This window comes from Apteryx mantelli, chromosome 2, assembly GCF_036417845.1.
Source record: "Apteryx mantelli isolate bAptMan1 chromosome 2, bAptMan1.hap1, whole genome shotgun sequence".
In the NCBI taxonomy this organism is placed as follows: Eukaryota; Metazoa; Chordata; class Aves; order Apterygiformes; family Apterygidae; genus Apteryx; species Apteryx mantelli.
Genome location: NC_089979.1, coordinates 141,820,032 through 141,841,850, shown reverse-complemented (window position 1 = coordinate 141,841,850; position 21,819 = coordinate 141,820,032). Strand labels below are relative to the sequence as shown.

The following is a 21,819-nucleotide window of genomic DNA, read 5'->3' as shown; positions in this document are numbered from 1 at the left end:
AGGTGACTGAGAACAAGATTTTCACTAACAGAAGAATAAAGGTTTTGTAGATAACACTAATAAAAGGTTCACATTATCACCCATCATATTAGCCAATAATTAGATCCTTGGGTGCATAGTAAGCAGCCAGAACAAGTAGGAAAAGAAAAGTAATTTGCAAGGATAGTCACTTGATATCCAGGGCATTACCTGGGTCCTGATGAAATCAATAGGGCTTTCGCCTTGAATTCATGCTATACCCTGTGAGCAAGTCTTGGATGCAGAGCTGTCAAAGGAAAGTCCTGATGTGAAGTGTCTGTGGAGCTCTGCCCTTAATTAGGTATTGTCTGTATGATGCTTTGAAGAAGTAGAGTGCTAAGTGGAAATGCTAAGTGTTGTTAATTAATTAAGCACTAATCCTCATGAAGGAATAGCATGAGGTTAAATAATGAAATGTAAGTATTGTTATTATTACAGCAATTGCTGTGTGGAGTGGAAATTTTTAGATACTGTGTCAAGGGACAGAGGCTAACCTGAAATTGTTAAAGCATAGCAGAACATAAGCTAGTTTCAGCCAAAGCTTAGAGGTTGGCTGGTTTGCTGCTGAGGGAGTTGATAAAGGTCTGGATAGAGAGCTGGATTTTGTCAGCTCTTTCATCCCTCCCATGCCTCCTTTATCTCTTATCCTTCCATTGAGGGGAACTGCTAATGACTGACTTCATTTTTCTCCTCTTGGGTCTATGCCTAACTGATGCTTAGATAGGCAGCCGAGGAGAAGAGATATTGGAATAACAGTGCAATAACAGCATTGCTGTAGTCCCCTATCAATTCTTATCTTCATCTTTGCCTAATGTTTAAGTAATGGTGGTGAGTGCTATAATCAGAGGGAGGGAAGGAGATGAGCAGACTGGTAATGGGACCACTTTGTAACTGTTAGCAAGGACTAACCAAGCCGGAGGGCATGTGTGCCTTCAGTGACTGACTCCTACTTTTGTGTCCCTGCTCATTTTTGCCTTTCTAGTATGTGCATTAATGGTAACTGCTTCTTCTCAGTCTCTCTCCTTTTGCTTTTTCTTTCTTATGCTCTTCACATCTTGCTCTTCTCTTTTGGTGTCCTGTGTTGTTCCAGTCTGCAGTCTGTTGTGCTTATTGATAAACCACATTTTAAACAGCAAAATTGACATTTCTGGGCTATGTACCTTCATGTACATTTCTGTACCTTCAATTTCTCTTACCCATCTGTTGGTTGATTATCTTGGTATGATCTAATTCTCCTGACTCTCTGAATAAAGGATTTTACCTTGCACTTTCACACCTTCCTACCAGCATATAACTTTGGCCTCCACTGGCTTTAATTTGGTCTAGAGATTGAACACTATCCTCAGAGGTCAAGTTGGAGCCTATCACTAGAGCAATGTAAAGAAGCATGTGGTGGTGCTGTTGCTAAAGACAGGTACCTCCCCCTCCCCAAAACCTGGCTGATGGGATCTGATATGATCAATTTGTTAGAACAAACTTACTGTCATGGAAATTGGTGTAGCAAAATGAATCAGAGCATTACATGATTGTGTGGATTAGTCACCAAAAAAACAATGCACTCATAAAACGGCAATGTTTAAAGTTTGCTAAAATAACAGGGTCAGATCGACACTTTTTTTTAGATTAACAAGTTATTATTTTTTAGATTGCAAATAACATGTTTGAAGATACCTGGTTACTGGCTAAGGTTTGTTCCAGTACAATTTCAGTCAAATTAAGCGAGTGAGTGACAACCTCTTGTGTTTACAGATAGCATTGCCTGAAGTTAAAGACCCAAGTAAAAATACTGTCAAATACTATTCATGATAAAAGGACAGTAAACTTAGCAGAACCACTGCAACAGCTTGGTGAATTCTCTCTCATAAAAATGTTTTAACACTATTTGGAAATGCTAGAGTTAATTACTTGATTTAGAGAAGTCCCAGGCAGGTGATTACAGTGGATCGTAGATTAGAGACACTGAGGCTAGTGGTTAAAGGTATATAGCATTCCCCTGCCTTATGGAAGACATTCCCATTCTAGTGAATGTCTAATTACTTGTGAAGACTGTAGGAGCTCAATGGGAGTATTCTGTAAGCCAGTGGTTTGGGCACCAAGCCACACTGCACGGGACTGCCTGAGTAGGACTTGAACATGTGTCTCCCCTAAGGGGACGAAGTGCTGTGAAGATCTTGCCATTTTGCTCAGAGCTCTATCTTGTGTCTATGAACTCATTTGGTTTCCTTGACAGTAGGATCTTCCTGAAGTAAAGTTTTGATTTTAACGTGCTGACGCTTCCTGATGAAAACCAGTTTTGTCCAGTTGGGGCCAGCCCTGCTTCTCCAGTTTGTAACAGGATCAGACTGGTCTCTGACAGTGAAATGGACTGGTGAAATGCAGAGGTTTCATAAAGGACCTGCTGGTGGCCTTAAAGTTAGTGCTCCTAGGTGAAATCTGGGTGGATGGAAGTGTGTGGGTGAATAGAACTAACATGACCACGTCTTTATTTCATAATTTTTGCTTAAACTAAGACAAAAATCATTTCTTGGCATTATTTCAGATATTAGTCGCATACCTTGTCTTACATACACTAAGTGTAAGTGAGAGCTGGATTTGGTAAAATTTACAAAGTATTACTACTTTCAATCTTGAACCTGTTCATTCTTGGTGTTATTTTCTATGCTTTCCTAAATCCTTTGGGCCATATTCAGTCTCCTCACCTTAGTACATGAGGCACTTCAGATGTCTCCTATTGCATTTGAGGTTGGATGCTCTTAGATCCTTTATTATTTAGGGCTTCCATACTTTGGTTCTCCATGCAGCCACTGGAAAGAAGCAGTACATATCAATATAGAAGTAATACATACACAATGCATACATTAGATGACTCTTGGACATACCACCACAATTTCCCTCCACAGCTATACAGGAGCCAGGGTCTGGCAGCTTTAGATAATCAGTTGTTGGAACTTTTGGTGGCTTTCTTGCATTTCAAAAGCCTCAGGTCATATCTAAACTGGCAGATGGGGCACCACTTCTGAGCTCCTGGGTCTGTGTCCTTTTTTGATCTTCTTCCAAACTGCTATCAGGACAGAATTGATGCAAGTGCTTCTTTACGCCATGCCACAACACACACAGAGTTACACCTTGGTCCTGCAGACAAAAAAGCTATCCATGTATCCACAAGCAGATGAGAGCCAGAGTGTGCTCTGACCAGGTGCTAGCTCAAATGATAGGGATATCAAGACCTCTGGCTTTCTGCAATTAACACCCCACTGAATCTGGATGCAATCTACATCCGTCTCTGGTCCCATGGTGAGTGATCTGAATAGGACCCTAAGAGTTTAGAGAGGCATAAGAAATAACATCAAAAGGAAAAAGAGGAAAAGAAATAATGTTCTGTGAGGGAGACCACAGCTTTAGTCTGTTTTGGGAGTATGTAGATTGAATACAGACTGTTCTCCCTATTTTCTTCTATGGAATCCTTTACTACTCCCTCCCTACCACTGATTTTGGTGGGGCTGAAACTTCTAGCTCAGTGGACAATTTGACCCTTATTATTTTGAATTATTTTGGTCCCCCCCACTGCTGGATTAGAACATGGGGCTTCTTGAATCCGCTCATAAGGCAATCCCCTTCCTTTGACCACACTCATTTCCAGTGCAGACTTTTTTCTTTGATAAAAGTAATTAAAATGATTCATCTGATTAATCACTGCCCAAATGCTAATTTTATCTGATTATAGAGAAAGACAAAGGGCGATAAAATAGCATGCTGAATTTCATGGAAATGGTCTCTGCGGTGTGAGTTCAGAATTTGAGTTTTGTCCAAAAACAAGGCAATGAATGAATTTGCTTCAGAACTCACTTTCTGTCAAAAGGCCAAGCTGACTTGGGGAAGAGGGTGGAGTTGCCTGTTCAGACAGGATTTTTTTAGTTTTGCCCTTTACCTCTGGAGCCAGAGGTCTGGCTCTCATCCAACTGTACAAAAAAGAAGATTATGGTATTTTCTAGGTAATTTTAAAGAGCAAAACAAAAGTGAGGTCAGGTGGCTTGAAATCAGCCCCAAGTTCTTCACATGAAATGTTTCTCATGATTTTGGTTTTCAGTGTAGCCATATTTGAAAAGTGATAGGAAAATATGCTTCAGCTGGCTGACATATTTCATTTACTCATGTGAACCATGTTTCTTTTTTGTGAAACATTTTGTGAAGAACTGCACCCACAAAAAATAAAACAGGCACCTAAAATAGTGAGGCTGTTGTGAAAAACTCACTGGGCTAAACTCTATTTCAGAAAACCCTAACAAATCCAGCTGTAGCCAGTGAGAGCTTTATTTGCATATGGAAAGCAAAATTTGATTACATGAGTTCATATAATCTGTACAAAAGAAAGTCGTGATCCCTTTTTCCCTCAGATCAAAATGCAAACCTCCCACTGACTGTTCTGTTGCAGAATTATGCTGAACGACCAGGCTCACATGTAATAGTGAAACATTTCAGGAAAATTATCAATATATAAAACATAGGATTTATACACTAATGGGAATTTTCTCCCACCTGCTTCATGCAGCAGTCCTCTCTCTGCTATGTGAGAGACTTTTGCTATCAGTAAAAAAAGAACTGTATTCAAAATCATACAAGATGGAGTTCTCTTCAATAACAATTAGCCTCAAAATCATTGCTCGCTGACCCATGAAAGCTCTGCAGGCATCCTGGTGATAGCAGCTACAAATACTAGTCTTGACTGTTCAGCAGATGCTGCTGTAGCATCAGGATGTATTTGGCATCCTGCAATATTCCCCAGTGCCAGCCTGTACTTCCCAGCAACGGGAATAGTGAAACTGGAACAACAGGCTTGCTTGGAGGCCTAATAATTCTGAGTCCACATGCAATGCAGGGCCAGGTACCCTGTGATGAAGTAGTATTTTCCATGTTCAAATCAGAATCACGGGGAAGAGCCTGCCAAGTCCTGTAGTTTAACCGCGAAAGACACTGGAAGCAGGGAAAAGGGTGGAGAGGAAAGAGAAGGATCTCAGGACTTCTGTGTTTCTAAACATTGGGGGAGCGAACCACCTTATTTAACAGCAGCAGTAAAATATCATCACAAGATTTTTGTTTCTAGAGCTTTGTCCCTGGGGTCTGGAACACACATGTCATAGGGTTTTCTGTAAACAGAAAAGTAAGCAAGCAATTTGAGCTAACTGCCTCTCTAACAACCTGAAGCAGTGAGATGGTCCCATTGCCTCAAGCAGAAGTAGGCTCAGGACGTGAGGGAGTGCCACTGCCTCTCCTGCCTGACAGGAGAGCCCTTGCACAGTGATCTGGCTTCCCCCGAAACATCCCCCTCGGTCTCTAGTTCACCTACGTGGGATATAAACGGGGAGCAACCAGTGAAGGGAGCAACCAAATCAGCTCTTCTTCGGTATTTCACACCTAAGGATTTGGTGATTCTTCCTTCTGCCAGTCTAGCAAAACTGTATCTGACTCATACTTCTCAGCAAGTCCCTCAAGCCCTTCTCTGAAAAAAATCCAGAAAAATATTAATACAAAGGCAGGAGTATGAGCTACATAAATTGTAAATCAGTTGCTAGTCTGGGACAATAAGACCTTCTGTAGTGTTTTGAGCTTCTTAAAAAAACCCTGAGCTATCTTTAAAAGTAGGTAGAAATTACAGAAGAAAATGATAATATTTTCTAAGAAATCTGGTGACTGAAATGCATAGTTAGTAGCATAGAAAGAAATGCTGGCATGCTTAAAGCATGTTTTGAATAAAAGGTGGAAAACTTGCTCAACATTTAGCAATGAAATCAGAAGTCTGAAGAAATATGGAGCATATGGCAAATACCTGCACAGGCTTCTCCACCATTCCCATCCACACAACAATCACCTTGATATGAAATAGGTTGGGCAAGTGGATCAGAAGGTACTAACCTCAAGCAGTAGGAACCTGTAGGCACAACTGTAGCAAGTGTGGAGTAAGAGGGGCTGGGAATAAAACTGGGTGATCTAAAACACAGAATCAAGCATAGATCAGCCTGGCCAGTAGGAACTGGGAGAAAGTGAGCTGGGGAACACTACCCCTGCATGGTGCCTCACGGTAACCCAGCCTGCATATCAGTCTCTTCATGCAATCTTTCCTAAGCCTGTTTTGTAGAGTTTCGAGGCCTTGCATACCGCCTGATATATTGGAAAGTTCATCCATGGCAAGCAGATGTCTTCTCATTAATTCATCTACATTTAGAAATTAATGATCTACTAATACACATTTATGTCAAACTCACTGAAAATAGTTCCTCAGCTAATGCGCACTAGTAAAGAGGCATGCCATACCTCATGCTTTTTTTCCTTGAGAAAGTAAAAAGGTCTTTCTCTGTTGACTAAGTGGGAGGGCAGGGCAGAAGAAAGCTAGAAGACCAACGTGAACAACTTAAGTTTAGCAGCACAGCCTGAACGTGTTACCTCTCTGCAGAGGGCTTAAAACAGTTAAGGAGGATTAACCAAATCAGCAGTTTACCTGTCAGTATAACTTACAGGCTATCTCCACACACCCTGAAAGCTTTGCTGTCTGACTTTCTGATGCTCCTATAAGTCAGGTGATGTTTGACTTCCCAAGTTCTTTCATTCTTTTTCTCCGTGCCACAGTATTAGACATTAAGATCGGTTCTCATTAAAACTGCCTGTGCCAATCATTAAACCTTTTTTCCTTTGTTTCCTTCTTGTAAGCTCACCCATGATGCTTTGACTTTGAAGGAAACCACAAAAATGTAATCATCATGTTATCTCCAGACTTGGTCTGCTCTCATATCCCCTTCCCTTTCAGTCCCACCCTTATCCCTGTCCTCCATCTATAATAATTCCCACATGTTTATGCAAAAATATTGGACTTTTTAAAATTATTGGCAATTAAGAGAGGCAACAGTTTCAGCATCTCTGCAACAACAGTGATTTATAAATGTGAAAAGCTTTCTGCCTTGACTGTCAGCAGCCTTTAGGATGCCAAAAAAACAATCAGTTTAGTAACACCACAGTACTTAAATAAAACAGGGTCTTGAAGAGTATGGGGATCATTTCCACGCTAGTTTCTTCCTCCTGTCCCTACTGGATCTAAATATAAAGCCTGTTCCCTTGTCCAAAAATGCCATTTAGAGTTGATTTCAAGACCTAATCACCTGACAGCCTGTATAAGACTTTTTGTAAATGGATGCAGGCACCATCATCTTTGAAATGAAAGAAAAGGAGCATATATTGGGAAACACAACTTTGTGAGACACTGAATTTCTGTCATTCCCACTGCTTTCTTTGGGAGTTCAGGGTTTTGGAGACTTTTCCTCTATATGTTGTAAACAAAATAAGTGCAGTGCCTCTAACGCATCTAACAGTGAACATTTACAGACTTGAGGAGCGATAGTTCAGTAAATGGTAGTGTTTCCATTTATTTCAAGAGGGCCAGGAAACCAGTCACGTCCTGAAGAGTGATAATCAAAGCAGAGGGGGAGCTTTATTGTTCGACAACCTGCTTAAAAAGTACTGAACCATAATATTTAAAAATACTGAGAGTATCCCACTAGCATAATGCACTAATCATTGTCCATACACACTGGATGACACTGTAGGCCATGGACCATACCTTAAGGTACTTACATGTACATAGGTCATAGCCCAGTGAAGTGTCCACTCAGCCCCTGGGCTCATCTGTGATTCAGGAGTGAATCTGATGGCCAAAAGGAACTTAAAGGAAGGTGAAGGAGGGATTATTCATATAGCTCAGTTTAGGGCACCTCCGCCTGTGAAATCAGGTGGCTAAAGCTGAAGAGCATAAACATCCTCCTTTTGCTTTCCCACTGTCATCCTTGAAGGTCTGGCTAGGCCTGGAGAAGGTGGAGCAGACTGCAAGTTGTGAATTGTATAGTACTGGGGTCCATGGAATAATGACGCTCTTCAGGATCATGCAGACGGGCCTTGCTGAGCCATTGTGGACGTACCTGTAACTAGCATCTCTGATTTATGGCATTCTAGTGCTAGCTCTGCCCAGGCAGTTTAACAGTTCCTGGGAATACTGTGTCTTTTTAAAGTATACGTAGCAGAGTAGGACAGAACTGAGTCTGTGGACTTATTCCCCCACTACAAGATGTAATAACAAATAACCCCAAACAGGTGTTTTAACTCCAAACCACTATTAACTGACAGCATCAGAAAGGAAGAGATGAGTCTGGATTCAGCAGAGTAGTAAGCTGTCTCTCTCAAGATGGAGAGGACTGGGCCTAGCAGCCTTGGTCTATAAACAGTGAAAGAGCCCAGATCCTAACCTGAGCGTTAGTCCAACAAGCTGTGCCTTATCCTGATTTCTTTTATATTTCCTTCTGGTCAGTTTGACAGCTTTACACTTGTTTAAATACAGACAGCACAGATTGGCTTCACCTTATGTTATCTATTTCAGAAATGATGTTGTTTTTTGATGCTATTTGTAGTTCATTTGGTTTTTTTTAATGAATAAAGGCTATTTATACAAGTTGCCTCCTATAGAGGCCAAATTCCCTAGTTTGTTCAAGGGCCAGACGCAACAGCAGCCACTCTGCTCAGGAATGCTCTGAGACTGCTCTTTCCAAGTGCCCGAGACTAAGAGTTTGAGCCTAAATAAACACATCAGCCAGTTTGGAAAGTTTCTATGCCAAAGACTAATGAATCTGTCATATTTGCTGCACACCTAAAAAAAATAAATTAGCTTAAATCAATTTACAATACTGCACCACATTCGTGGCTGTTGTTAATCACTGTAAGCCAGAACTAAAGATCTGTCCCATTGTCTTTAGAATGAAAGATGAGGGAGTGAAAACTAAAAAGGGGTGACAATGCTCAGTAAATAGAATACATGGTGTCATATCTATGCTGTTGAATGCACAGTCTAGGGAAGTACCTTTAGGTGGAGCTGATACCCATAGAAATGGTGCCAATGTGTAAAGCACTTCTTTCAAAAACAGGCAAAGCCAATAGCTTTTTCCGTGGCTTTTAAGAAGTCAAATGCTAGTTAAAACCTGTGAATATTTATACATTCCTTTATATGGATAATTAGCTACTTTATGTGTGGCGCCTCCTGGATTAAAGAAGATTTTTCTATGCAAATAAGAAGTGGAATAGACTGGTCAAATTTATATGTGGAAAAAATACCTCTTTTATATAAACATGTAGTATTTAGCTAGATGAGTTTACTATTTCATAGGCAAGTGCTAATTTCTAGACAGCTCCCATGCATTTAAAATCTGTTGTTCACTCAGCATTGTTCTGTTAAAGAATGCCTGTATACAAACACTGAGGACGAACAACGGATTTTGTAGACACACAAATAAATGAGACAAAAACACGTCTTGGAACTAGCTTCTTCATTTTTTTCACTAAATACTCAAATTTTTATCCTATTGAAATCAATGGCAAAACTTCATTGACTTCAGTAGGGCCAGGTTTCTACCCCTAACTGTCTTTTTCAGTAATGCACAGATTTGGCCCAAGTTTGTCTCAAGATACTGCTTTCAACTATTTCTTCTGTTCTATTGAATAACAGAGTGGGTTGATATTTAAGAATGAAAGCTCATCAAGTTTAAATTTCAGTTGTTTTATAATAATAGCCATATGTTTGTCATAGATTGTGTAAGTCTGAATTTTTGGTAATTTAAAACTGCTTTAAAGTGACCTTTACATGGTTCCACATTTTAACATTTTCTAGAAGTGGCTGGTATTGGTCCTTATGCATAAATCCTTACATTAAAAGAATCTGCAGGCCTGGACCCTTAGTTAACAGGCTTATAGTAAGCAATTCCTGCAAATATTTAGATACACACTTAAACTTTCAAATCGAGTCTTCACATTGAAATCAACATAACTGCTCTCAGTGGGTAAAGTCAGACCAAGATGAAATGTTAGCTTTTAAGAAAGGGCACTATTTCTTCTTTAATTATGGTAGACAGGATGCTAAGCAAGATGGAATCTTTAGGCTGAGCCTGTATAGCTGTTCTTATGGTCTCCTCTAGTTAAAGGGTGCGATACATAAAAAAATTGTATGGGAAATAAATTTTTTTTCCTAGTAGCAGGATAGTTTTGCTGAGAGGGCAGATACACTGGGGAAACTATGAAGGCTGTATAGCCCAGCCCTACTACCACTGCTTGGTAGTGCCATGTGATAGGTTTTCTTCCCCATTTTCCCAACCACATTGCAGTGGTATCTCACCTTTTACTTGGGCTGCTTGGATGGTGGAAAGTTCTTGCTTCTCTGTAATGCTCCACACCCTGTTCACCTTCATTCATTCGTGTCTCACTCCTTGCATGTCTGTGATCCTTCTAAAAGGCCATGTTATTCTGGTTGTACAGATTTTCCCCTGAATTCATACCTGGCTGTGGATATTTCCACTGTTACAGTAAATGCAATACACAGTGCATATCTGCAGTGCTTTTCACTGCAGACCCCCAGCACCTGAAAAAGTGTTTTCACTTTGCCAACAGGGAAACTAAGGCACATTCGCTAAAACTATTTGCCTGAGATTGTAGAGCAAATCAACATCAGGATTCAGACTGGAACCACGTCTCCTGACCTTTTCCTTCCAATGCCTGTTCTTTAGTCATGAGCTGGAAAACAGCCTAGCAGAACTGAAAGAGCATAAAAAGTGTCACACTCAAAATAAGATCAAAACAAGTTTTGGTATGTCGACAAAAAGGAAACGTTGATTGAAATCTGCTCTGGTTTGACTGATATCTTAATGGTCCCCTTACTTGCGTGGAACTTTTTTACTTCTCCCATGACATTTAATGTTAAAGTGCTGTATTTGCAGCACATTTCCCATGTATGAGAAAAATATTGGCCACCTAACAGTTGGCCAGATTTTCTTTACCTTAAATATACTATTGTGTTCAAAGAGCAGTTATTCAGCATTTAGATGTCTGATATATTGGAACCTAAATTAGATGTTTTTGGTGAAAATGTACAATATGGCAGATAGGCATTGTGGATATGTATGGCCCCTCTAAATTCTGTTTCCTGACTCACTGCTGAAGAAATTCACTCTCACATTTCCTATGAAGTACCTCTGCCTCTTGAAAGGCTTGGTCTTCATTTGGCCCTCAATACTGCAAATGCTTTAGCACAGGCATGCAAATAATTCCATTAACACATGCAAGTAACTCCACTGGTACTGATCATACACTAAGCAGATACATATGTGTTTGCAGAATTAGGTCTTGTTTAGGTAAGAAAATATTCTTGTAGTTTTTTTTTTCTTTTTGCAAAACTCCAGCTTTGGAAAAGAAATAAAAATGTTATATAAATTTCAGGTAATAAATTCAAACTCCAATATCATTTTATTGTCACATAAAACAAAATGTTTGATATTCTTAGGAAATACACAAAAATATTAGGCCAATTATGAAAATTTGGGACCTGATCCCGCAACCATACAAAGTGTCTTTTATTAATTCAAGTATAATAAAAACTGGCATATAGAATTCAATTCTATTTTCAGTACTTTATCAAAAGACAAAGTCATGCAATTAAACCTCTGAATATATTTTATAGTTTCAAAATACGTATGATGAATAGAAATATTTTAAAACTATTTACAGTACAGTACTGCAATAAAAACGCTTCATGTGCATACTGACAAATACTGCAGATATATGTCTATAGAGATACATGTGCATATACACACTCTCCCATGTGTAGAGCTGTAGTTTTTGTAGCCCAAACATCAAACGAAGCATTATGTAGTGCAGCAGGACAGAAAGTAAAACTGGCAAGGGCCTAGCTGTAAATGGAGATTAAACTGATTGCTTTATTGTTCAAAATTAATAATATACAAAAGAAAAAATATAATAATTACAACCAGTCACTTCAGTTTTAGGAAAAATGACTTACAGCCACATAATGTATTGCAGGCATTCCTAATAGTAATATAAATTGTTTCATTTGTAAAATGAACAGAGGTGTATTCTAAAATAACCTTTCTGAGATAGTGAGAGATCCTATAAAAATGTTTCAGAATTTTACAAAGGCTTCCTGTGTGATACTTCATTTCTTACTGAAGTCTTCATAAAATACAGGATCAGGACTTTGAGTGCCCATCTCGCATTTCTGTGATCTCTACCATGCCCCACTTGTGCAGACGCTGAACCAATGGTAGAGCTGTTACAGACAGCTGACGGGGTGAGGAAGACAGTTAAAAAATCCCATTGTTTAGATTTCTGTCAGAAGCCATGAGAATACTTAATTTCCCTTACCTCTGGAGTTTTCATTATCATTTAAATTTCATTTCCCATTAATTGATCAGGGATTAGTGCAGCTATTATGCAAAAATTAGACAAGCCAGATGTGATGAATAATTCATGGCGGACAATTACATTTTATTTCTGGTGTACTTTCCAACTTGCCTCCGATGCCCAGGGTGTTTGAGGCGACGGCGTGTGCTCCACGCCGAGCGCAGCCCCGCGCGACCCCAGCGGCCCCAACGACCGCGCCGTGGCGCCGCCCACCTTCCCCCCGGTTCCTTCACACGTAGATTTTTATGCAGTTTGCGGAGGTTTTGCCCGCGCTGGTGGACTGGCCCCCTGAGGAGACATGGCGCGGAGGCCGGGGCCGAGGGAGGCCGCGGCGCCGCAGCCGCCGCCCCGCGCGGGCCCGCCCGCCGCTAGGTGGCAGACGTCAGCCGCGGTGCGCGGTGCGCCGCGGAGGGTGCGGCGCGGCTCCCCGGCGGGCCGGGCCGGGCCGGGCCGGGCCGGGCCGAGCCGAGCCGAGCCGAGTCGAGTCGGGCGCGGGGCCGGCTCGGGCCCGGCGCTGCCCCTCCGCCGCCGCCGGTGTGTCAGCCTCGAGCAGCGCTCCCCCCGCCCCGTCACCCGCGCGTCCCACACCCCTCGCGCTGGGCATTTCATCCATCCCGCCGGACGGCCGTTGCCCCATTAAAGCTCCGTCCCACCCTTCGCGAGGACCTTTCATCTGGGGAAGTTTTATGACACTTTGTAAATGTGCAAAGTTTTTAATTAGACTCGCCAGACAGCCCGAGGCGGCACTAGCGCCACGAAGTCTTCATGCTTCTCCCTGCTTTACAGCACAACAAGCCGCTCTACTCCTTTGAAGACAATGCCGACTATGTCTACGACGTCATGTGGTCGCCCGTGCACCCCGCGCTCTTCGCCTGCGTGGACGGGATGGGGCGCCTGGACCTCTGGAACCTCAACAACGACACCGAGGTGCGGCGGGGGCGGCGGCGCGCCGGGGCGGGCGGGACCCGCGGGGGGGGGCGGGGAGCGGCCCCCGGCGCTGCCCAGCGCGCCCCGCCCGCGGCGCGGGGGCTGCGGGGCGCCCCGCCGCCGGGAGCCGGGCGTGGGCCGCTGCGCCCAGCCCACGGCACGGCGCGGCGCGGCGCGGGGGGGAGCAGGCCCCGGGGCGCCCCCGCCGCCAGGCCGCGGCTCTCGGTACCTGCAGGCGCTGGGGGGGGGGAGGGGCGGCTCCTGCCGGGCAGCGAACGCAAATAAAGACGCGCGGTGCCTGCGCGGGGCGGATTCTCCCTCCCCTCAGTGTTGTTTTAAGGTACACTTTTAAAACCGCTCCTATTTCGTAATTCCTTTTTTTTTTTCTCCACACCGCACTTGAGCGAGGCATTTGCAATACCACTTTTTTGGTGCCTCCGCGCATTCAGGTTGTCACAACTTGACAGCGCTGCAACCACCGCACGGACCTGCCCAGCCTCGCTCCTGTGGCCGCGAGATCCCGCGGCTGGGATGCACTTTCGAGGCGGCCTTTTTTTCCAAGCCTCCTGCTCTTAGGACTGCTTGTTTGTTATTATTTCGTGTTTTAGTGAGAGATTTAATTTTCCTTCATAATCATCCCCTACTCCAAATGTTCGTGAGATTATAACAGCTTGCAAGCCCCATAATAGCGCCTCCATCCTGACTGAAATCTCATGCGCTCATGTTCCTTCTTTCACCTCTTACCTTTCTGAATAACTAGCTATTCTGCCTTTTTTTTTTTAAGGGAATCTTTCTCATGTGTTATTTATGATTTGCTACTCTTCCACCTTTTTTTCTCTTCAAAATTTGCAAAGCCTGCCGTGACATTTAAAAGCACAAATGCAAAAGAAAAATAAAACAGATTTTTATACTGTTGTATTAACTCAATAGATGGGACCATTGGGGATAAAATGTCACAGCTTTAAAATCCACTGATGCGGAAAGGATTAATCAGCTTTTTGCAGAGACTCAGAATGGAAAATACTGTTTTATTTTTTTTTAAGTCGCTTCCTAAATATGATGAATGCCCTGTTTTTTTTTTTCTCCTATTCAGATCAAAAAAACACTGCAGATTTGTATTGACATTATTTCTGCTGGATTTGAATTTCCTTTTGAAGATGATTTTGAGAAAAACTGTCATGTTACCTAAAGTCATATTTGACCAGCAATCAATATTCAGAATGGGAATTGAAATATTTTTCCATTACTGAAATCTTGCATATTTTTACTCAATTCCGTGTAAAATTAAGAACAAAACAAAAGTACAGCATAAAAACGGGGTCATATTTTAACTGACAGGTTATTTTCATTTTAAAGAAAGAAAAGATGCAGAGCACAAACGGCAGTATTTCCCCCCACACACACCCTGTTTCCTACAGTGTTTTTCTTTGAGATTAGTTTGTTCATTAATATGCCTTTCATGTAAACATGATATACATTTCAGCCAAAGTAAAATACAGGCACAGTTTGTGGTTTCCAGTGAATGGTGCTTGCCATAAATAAGTATGGACACATAAGAGGAACCAACACTGCGCACTGCATTGTCAAGTGGAGCAGTAAGGCCTTTTGAAGTCCTCTGGGCAGGAAGCAGCTCAGCCTTTTTAATTAGAACACATACAGCTGGAGGATATACAGGAGGAGTCTCCGCAGAATTTATTTTGGGAAAGGAGAGACATATCCTTCAGGTGTTCTCATTAATGCAGGCTTAAACACAGAGCATAAAACCCAGCATTTTAAGAAGAAGAAGAAGGAAGAAAAAAACACCTTTCCCCCCAAATACCAGAGCTGAAATCCTGCTCTGCCTGAAATCAACTGATGTTTTGCCATTTAATTCAATGAGACCATAATTTCTTTCCAGAAAATTAGTATGGACCGCTTGATCCCATTCCCATCAATAGTAAGGCTGTATGCAGAAAACTGCTGATATATTTTCAGTGTGTTTACATATAAATACATAGGAACATCAACAAAAAAAAAATTAATTTCAAGCTCAGTCCTGCATTTCTTTTGCATGTAAGGCCACCCTGGATTTCACAAATGATTTCCATTCTGAGAGGTCAAAATCAGCTCTCATGTGAGGATCAGACTGGAATTATCTCCGTGGTATTATTATAGCTTTGTATTTTTAATGAGAATTGAATTTGGATCTCTGGAGGAAGAAGTACCATTTGGTTTCCTTACTGAGCACTGATGAAACAGATTAAAAAATCTCTGGAAGTGATAGACTGGGAGAATCTGAATTTATGTGCAGTTTTGTTATGCAAGAGAGGCAGTATCAGACATACAAGTACCACTGAAAATGAGAACTTTAAGCAGTTCTTTTAAACATTGCAACTGAAAGTGATCATTGTTTGCTTTGAACCTCTGCCTAGTAGGTCATAATTAGTTTATAATTTTCAGGATTTCCATAATTGATTATGCAACCAGAATCTGCTCTACTATTTACTAAGAAAAAGTCTTTGTCAGCACTTAATCTTGTAATAAAAAATCTTGAAGCAGCTATGCACATTATTAGTTTTAGACGTCAGATATATGATGTCAAAGTATTTATGGAGACAGTAGAAAATGACAGGTATATTAATGTTTTAACTGCTAGCTATTCATAAAAATCTCTGTGTAAGAACTAGATATGATTGTTCTTGATGAGACCTGGTTTTGTTTAATTTGGGAAATAAGCCACATTATTATTTAGGTATTATTTTGTAAACCAATAATACCTGGGTTTAGTTATAATAAGCTATGTTCAAATTTTTGAAATGTAACACAGTTGCCGCTAGTGTTATTCCACAGATTTATTAAAAACATTTTGCCTGAGTTCTAGATGCTTTCTGATCAAAATAACTAAAATCATTTGACCATACCACAGATTTAATCACTCTAATTATTCAGTTTAAAATGACAGGAGTATTTGTGTGCTGCATTTTGATCTGTGGATACCAGAAATGATTTTACTGATAGCTATGCAAGTTATCATATTTGATTTATATTTGTTAAATGAATATAAAAAAAAAACTTTAAAAAGCAAAAAACTTTCCCCACTTCTTCAGGCTTTTGCAAACTGAATTAATATTTCTGTGGATGAGTATGTGAGATTTGCATATATTTTCAGGAGAGCAATTGCTGATTTCTTACCTATGTATCCGTAAAATTTCTTTTTGGATCAATGTTAGAGAAGGTGTCTAAGGTCTCTGGGTTATTGATGAGTCTTATTTATCTATAAACTGATATTACACTGATTTATAAATTTGCATATTTCTGCTGTATTATGTTCTTTTCAAGCATACTTTTCTTTTGCATGTCATAGCTTTGCTTTGAAAGTGTGAAGATGGTGTCTATTCCTAGAAATAGATAAAAGATATATTTACAAGCAGGTTTTGACACTACCTAAGCAAGAAAAGTAAAAAAGTATATTCTTATTGTTCAGGTTTTTCTGAGTATGTCTTTCTCAATCTGTTACCTGTTAAATCTCATTTCAAAATGGTTAAAAATCTGACAAACACCAACTTTAGAGATTTATAAAGTATTTTAAATATAATTTTTAAAACATAATGCTACCATATCACCATTATAAAATGAACTCAGATCTTTGAAATCTAAAATAGGTGTGTGTAATTTAACCTATCACTATTCGAAGCAGGGAAATCTATTTTAAGATAATAGGGTTTGACTGTATTTCTCTCTGTACCACTGGAGGAAAGGCTTTTTGTTTAGATTTTAAAAGACTATTTCATGATTACTTTTTGTGTTGTTAGACAGCTCTGTGGAGTAGTAATAGGATTTTACAAAACCATTGGATTTTTAAAAATAGGTTGTGTTTTGTATCTGCAGCATGCATGCTGTTTGTTTTTATGTGGAACACTGAAAGAGTGCTGTATTAACAACAACAAAAACAGTTCCAGTATTATATATTTCAGCCTTCTGAAAGATCTTCTAAAAATTCAGTGTCTTAAATGTACACTGTGCAATTCATTTGAAACAAATATCTTTGATCTACAGTTTTCTGAGAAACGTAGCTGGTTAGTGGATTAGTGCTCTAAAAATGCAGCATTTAGTTGCTGTTTGAAGAAACCCATTTCCAAATGTTATGCAATTAATTTTGGCTGGAATTAAAATAGTTTTGGGTTTTTTGTAGAAATCAGTAGTCAAAGGAGTAAAACTTGCCTGTTTTTTAAAGTGATTTTTGTCATGGGTCAGTGACCCAATGTCAGAGTTAAGCCATTGCCTCGAACACACTAAGCAGTAATGTAGCTTGGTTGAGGAGTTAGAGTGGATGCCGGCTTTTATTGGTAATGCTGCCTTGGACAGGACCTAGGCCTGAAACAATGGAGAGATGAGTTCAGTGGTTTATGTGCCTCTGAATAACTTCTTAAAAGGGGAGGATAGTCTCTGCTTTCTGATTGCTATCCGGCATTATTTCTAAATCATTCTACAAACAAAATCTTTTTTGTTACCTGTATGGGACTGGGGACACCACTGTGCAGCCATTTACAGAGATGCCAAGTTAGCTTGTCAAGCCCATTGTGCTAGGTACCAGTTTGGTTTTACAGCCTTTAGTCAGAGTCTGTGACAGAGAAGTGGGGAGTTTCCAGATGGAGAGGTGCAAGGCAGCAGCCCCGCTTTCGAATCATTGCTCTGCTGCTAGAGGGGCTTTGCACATGCTGTGGCCAGGGCTGGAGTCTCTCTGGAAGTCTGCAAAGGTTTTGCTTCCTACCGTCACCAATCTTGCATGACATACTGAAGGGGTTAGAGCTGAGGAGAAGAGGGAGATTGGTGTGGAAGTATAAAAACGTCTTAAAATTATTTTTCCTGTAGATCTTCGCACCTACAATATAAAACTACAGCCTAAAAGCTGAGATGAAGTTAGTCAAACATTGTTTTTGTTAACCTTGTTAGTTTCTCAATTTACCGATCTGGTTTTAATATCACCTTTAAGCTTCCTTCTTCCTGCTTCTGCACATTCTGCCCCCCAACAAGGGCAGGAGTAGCTGTCACTCCTCCAGATGTAGCCCAGACTCTTGTTCCTATCCAGATGCTTCTTCCTGCCTGGACTGTTCCCAATTCCATGTCCAGTCATAGATCCTGGGACATTCCCTTGTCCCCATCCCTCCAGGTGACTAAGACCTGTTCCTGAGGATTAGTCTGATGGAGGAGCTGCTTTTGCAACTACCATCCTGTTCCATTTGCCCTGACCTAGATGCATAAAAGCTAAAAACCTCTGTTCAGAGGTCTGCCATGCCAACTGTAGACTCCTTGCTCAGGCAGGTTCTCCTATTAAAGGTGGCTTGGTGGAGCATTAGCAGACTTACAGGTTACCCATCACTTGTCCTGTGAAGTGCCCTAAATCAACTGAGTGATCTACCTATATAGGACAAACCCACACAAATTCTTCCTCCTCCAGCATCTCTGTGATGGCTTAATTCCAGTAGAGATTACAAATACTTCTCCAAAGGTAATGTTCATTGCTCTCTATTCATCCTATATGCTAACCAGAATCTTCATGTATTCTTGTGGATCATCTGTTGATTTGTTTGTTGACTGTGGGGGGATTAAACAGCATCTAGATATATTTAAACAAGAAGGTGGCTCCTGGGAATATGGGACAAGTATAAAAGAGAATTGTGGGAATATAGGAGTTTCTAAACGTGAGTTCAGCTGTTCTCATTTCTGCTGCATCCTCACTCTTAAGTCATTCTCAGGGCTCTTCTTAAATAATACCTGAGCTTTGACCTTTATATCTAGCCACAGATTTGAGTATGAATTCAAAGGATATGTCAGCATGAATATTAGGATTTTTCTGTGATCAGTCAGGTTATTTGGGTCCAAGTAATGGGTAAGAACCCAGGATAAGACTGAAATGATTCTCAGTCAGTTGATTCTTGGTCATATATCAGTGTCTTTTGAGAAAGCTGATGTGGTTTGCGTGTCTTCAAAGTAAAGAAAAATTGGTTTGTTTGCTGCCCTTTACTGTGGAAAAGTCTTCCCTACCCATTCCAAGCAATCTCTTAGTCTTGCCTCTTTTTAGTGCATGTGATTGAAGAAACAATGAACCCTTTTTATTCTTTCCCCCTAACGAGGGTTGTAGGTTACTTTCAGCAGTGTCAAGGGACTTGTGACTCATCCAGCTAAACAGAACGTTCTAAACTGACCTGTAGAGTCACAGGTAGCAGGATTTTATTGTCATTTCTATTGCTGTTGTTTCAACAGGTTCCCACAGCCAGCGTGACAATTGAAGGAGCTTCTGCCCTCAACCGTGTCCGCTGGGCCCAGGCTGGGAAGGAGGTAGCAGTTGGTGATTCAGAAGGCCGCATATGGATCTATGATGTTGGAGAGGTACCTCCTTTTTTTTTTTTTTTCTTTTTTTTCAAAGACTCAACTCCTGGAGGGTACCACCTCCAAGTTTGAGAAAAGATCATACATCATTATGTACGAGTAGGACACACCCAGAGAAGGTGCCAGGTGACTTTCATTGGAATCCCCATTGATTTTGGGTTGCCAGCAGTGTGGTAGCTGTAAAGGTACCTTGCAGAAGAGTTAACTAGTGAAAGTCTTATGAGGAAGTCTGTTTTGAGGGTCTTCAATGTTTATTAACAATTTTTAATTCTTTTAAGAAGTGGTTCCTTGAGTACAGTTGGAAAAAGTTACAAAGGAACATAAAGAGGACAATACAGTTGCAGAAAGAAGATGTGTTGTTCTGAAGTTGGTCTTGTAGGATTCACCTTTTATATTCTAATGTCTCTGACTTCATGACTAGCTTGATGTTGCACATTTTCTCAGCGTGGCATGCAAAGAACAAATCTGTTCTTTTAATACCACTGTCTGAATATGTGCAAAGGTGCTAACAGGAGGAAATGAGAGGTATCATTCTGAAGGACTGTAGATGCATGAGCGATAAAGAGAATATGTAGGCGCTGAGAAATAGCAGGATGTGTATTCTGTGTCTAAGGCTGCTCCCAATTTACCCTACTACATACTATAAAAACCATCTAAACTGCAGTATGTTTGGCACTGACGGAATCTGCCTCTTTGTTGAGTACAGTGTAAAGTGTTCTGTCGGCATTACAATTCCTTGGAACAGTCAGGGATGAATCTTTGAGCAATCAGCTTTTATGTAGAGAATTTGTTTTCCATCATTATCTGTGATAGGATACTGAGATATCCATCTCTACACAGTAGGGAAACATTATAGAATACATACAGAATTATCTATAACTCATATAAAGTGATTTTATGGCCCATAGCAAAATTGCTTGTGCCTGACTCATATTTTTGGATTGCATTCACTTGTGCAGGAGTTGCCTTTCTTCACAAATGTTTGCTGAAACTTCTTGCTGTATTGTTAGCATAATTTCTAAACTGTGTGAGGTTATTATATTCAAATTTCCACTACAACACTGGCAGGTCAGGCTGTTTTTATTTATTTTTTATTTTTGCATGATTGTTCTGAAGTGGTGGGTTTTCTGTCTTTCAAGTGATGTGACAGGCTATGGAAATGTCTCTCATGACAACACAGTCTGATCTTGTCTGGGAGTCTAGACAGGCTGTAGAAATGTCTCTTTTTGCATATCATACATGAAACCGTTCACAGGATTGTTTATCCCTGCAAGCTCACCCAGGAGAAAATAGATTTAGTGTTCTCTGCAGAAGAAGTAATATTTAAGTTTTTGGTCTTTTCACTGCATAATCAGAATTCAACTTGCAAAATGAGTCACAGTGATACACTCAGATCAAAAGAAAGTCAGGGCTTCTGTGACTTGAAAAGAGAAAGAAAAGAGAGCCATTCAAAAGTAGTTATTTGTGCAAGTCCAGATCAGTGTTACATAACATGTTCTGCTTCACGGATGTTATATGCTCGGCCTGTGCAGAGTCCCAGCGTCTCCAGCTCAGCTCCATACATACTTGTGCAAATAGATAAATGTCCGTCCATACAGCAGCTGACATGTCATGGGCCATTGACACCCCTTCTCCCCTTTCAAAATAAATGAAGGAACTTACTAATTTGCTGCCTAGTTCATTTACAGTTCTTTTTGCAGTTACTACTCATTTTGGCAGTCTCGGTCTCTGCAGTAATTCCTGTACCAAATTTAGGAGAGGTGGTCTGGACCGCCGCCTCAGATATTACCAGGATTGCTGTGTTGTTAGGAGCTTTTTCTGGTTTAAAAAAGAAGGAGGAGGAGGGTGCTCAGCTATTCTCCAGCACAACTCTTGTCAGTACAAAGCACTCCCTTAAGGGAGATGCAGAAATACTTTGCAGTTCTAATGCTTGCAACCAAGGGCTTGTGCAGTGAACAGCAGCTTCTTCGCTCACTAACCCTCTGTGCCAGTTCATAAAGAGCCCTCTGATGAGTTACGTGGATTACGTAGCTGTTCCCAGGCATGATGCACAGTGGATCCATGGCATGTACATGCCTCTCTGGAAGTGTTTGGCAGAACTATGGCAGCCTTTGAGGCTCCCTCTTTCCTTCAGTATGTAGACGCTGATAAGTGAGACCCTTGGCTAATCTGGGATGACTATCCTTTTCATGTGGGTTTGGTTCTGGGATATGGCTGGGCAGGGCTCAG

General features: G+C 40.9%; 1 protein-coding gene across 3 annotated transcripts in view; it reads left to right on the top strand.

The window, feature by feature from the left end:
• The window catches only part of DYNC1I1 (dynein cytoplasmic 1 intermediate chain 1), a 202,400-nt gene that overhangs the window by 162,848 nt on the left and 17,733 nt on the right, over nucleotides 1–21,819 (top strand). For all 3 annotated transcript variants that reach the window (XM_067291673.1, XM_067291671.1, XM_067291674.1), the window contains exons 15-16: nucleotides 13,081–13,221; nucleotides 19,465–19,590. In XM_067291673.1, the coding sequence (XP_067147774.1) occupies nucleotides 13,081–13,221; nucleotides 19,465–19,590 (267 nt within the window). The remainder of the gene's footprint in view (nucleotides 1–13,080; nucleotides 13,222–19,464; nucleotides 19,591–21,819) is intronic.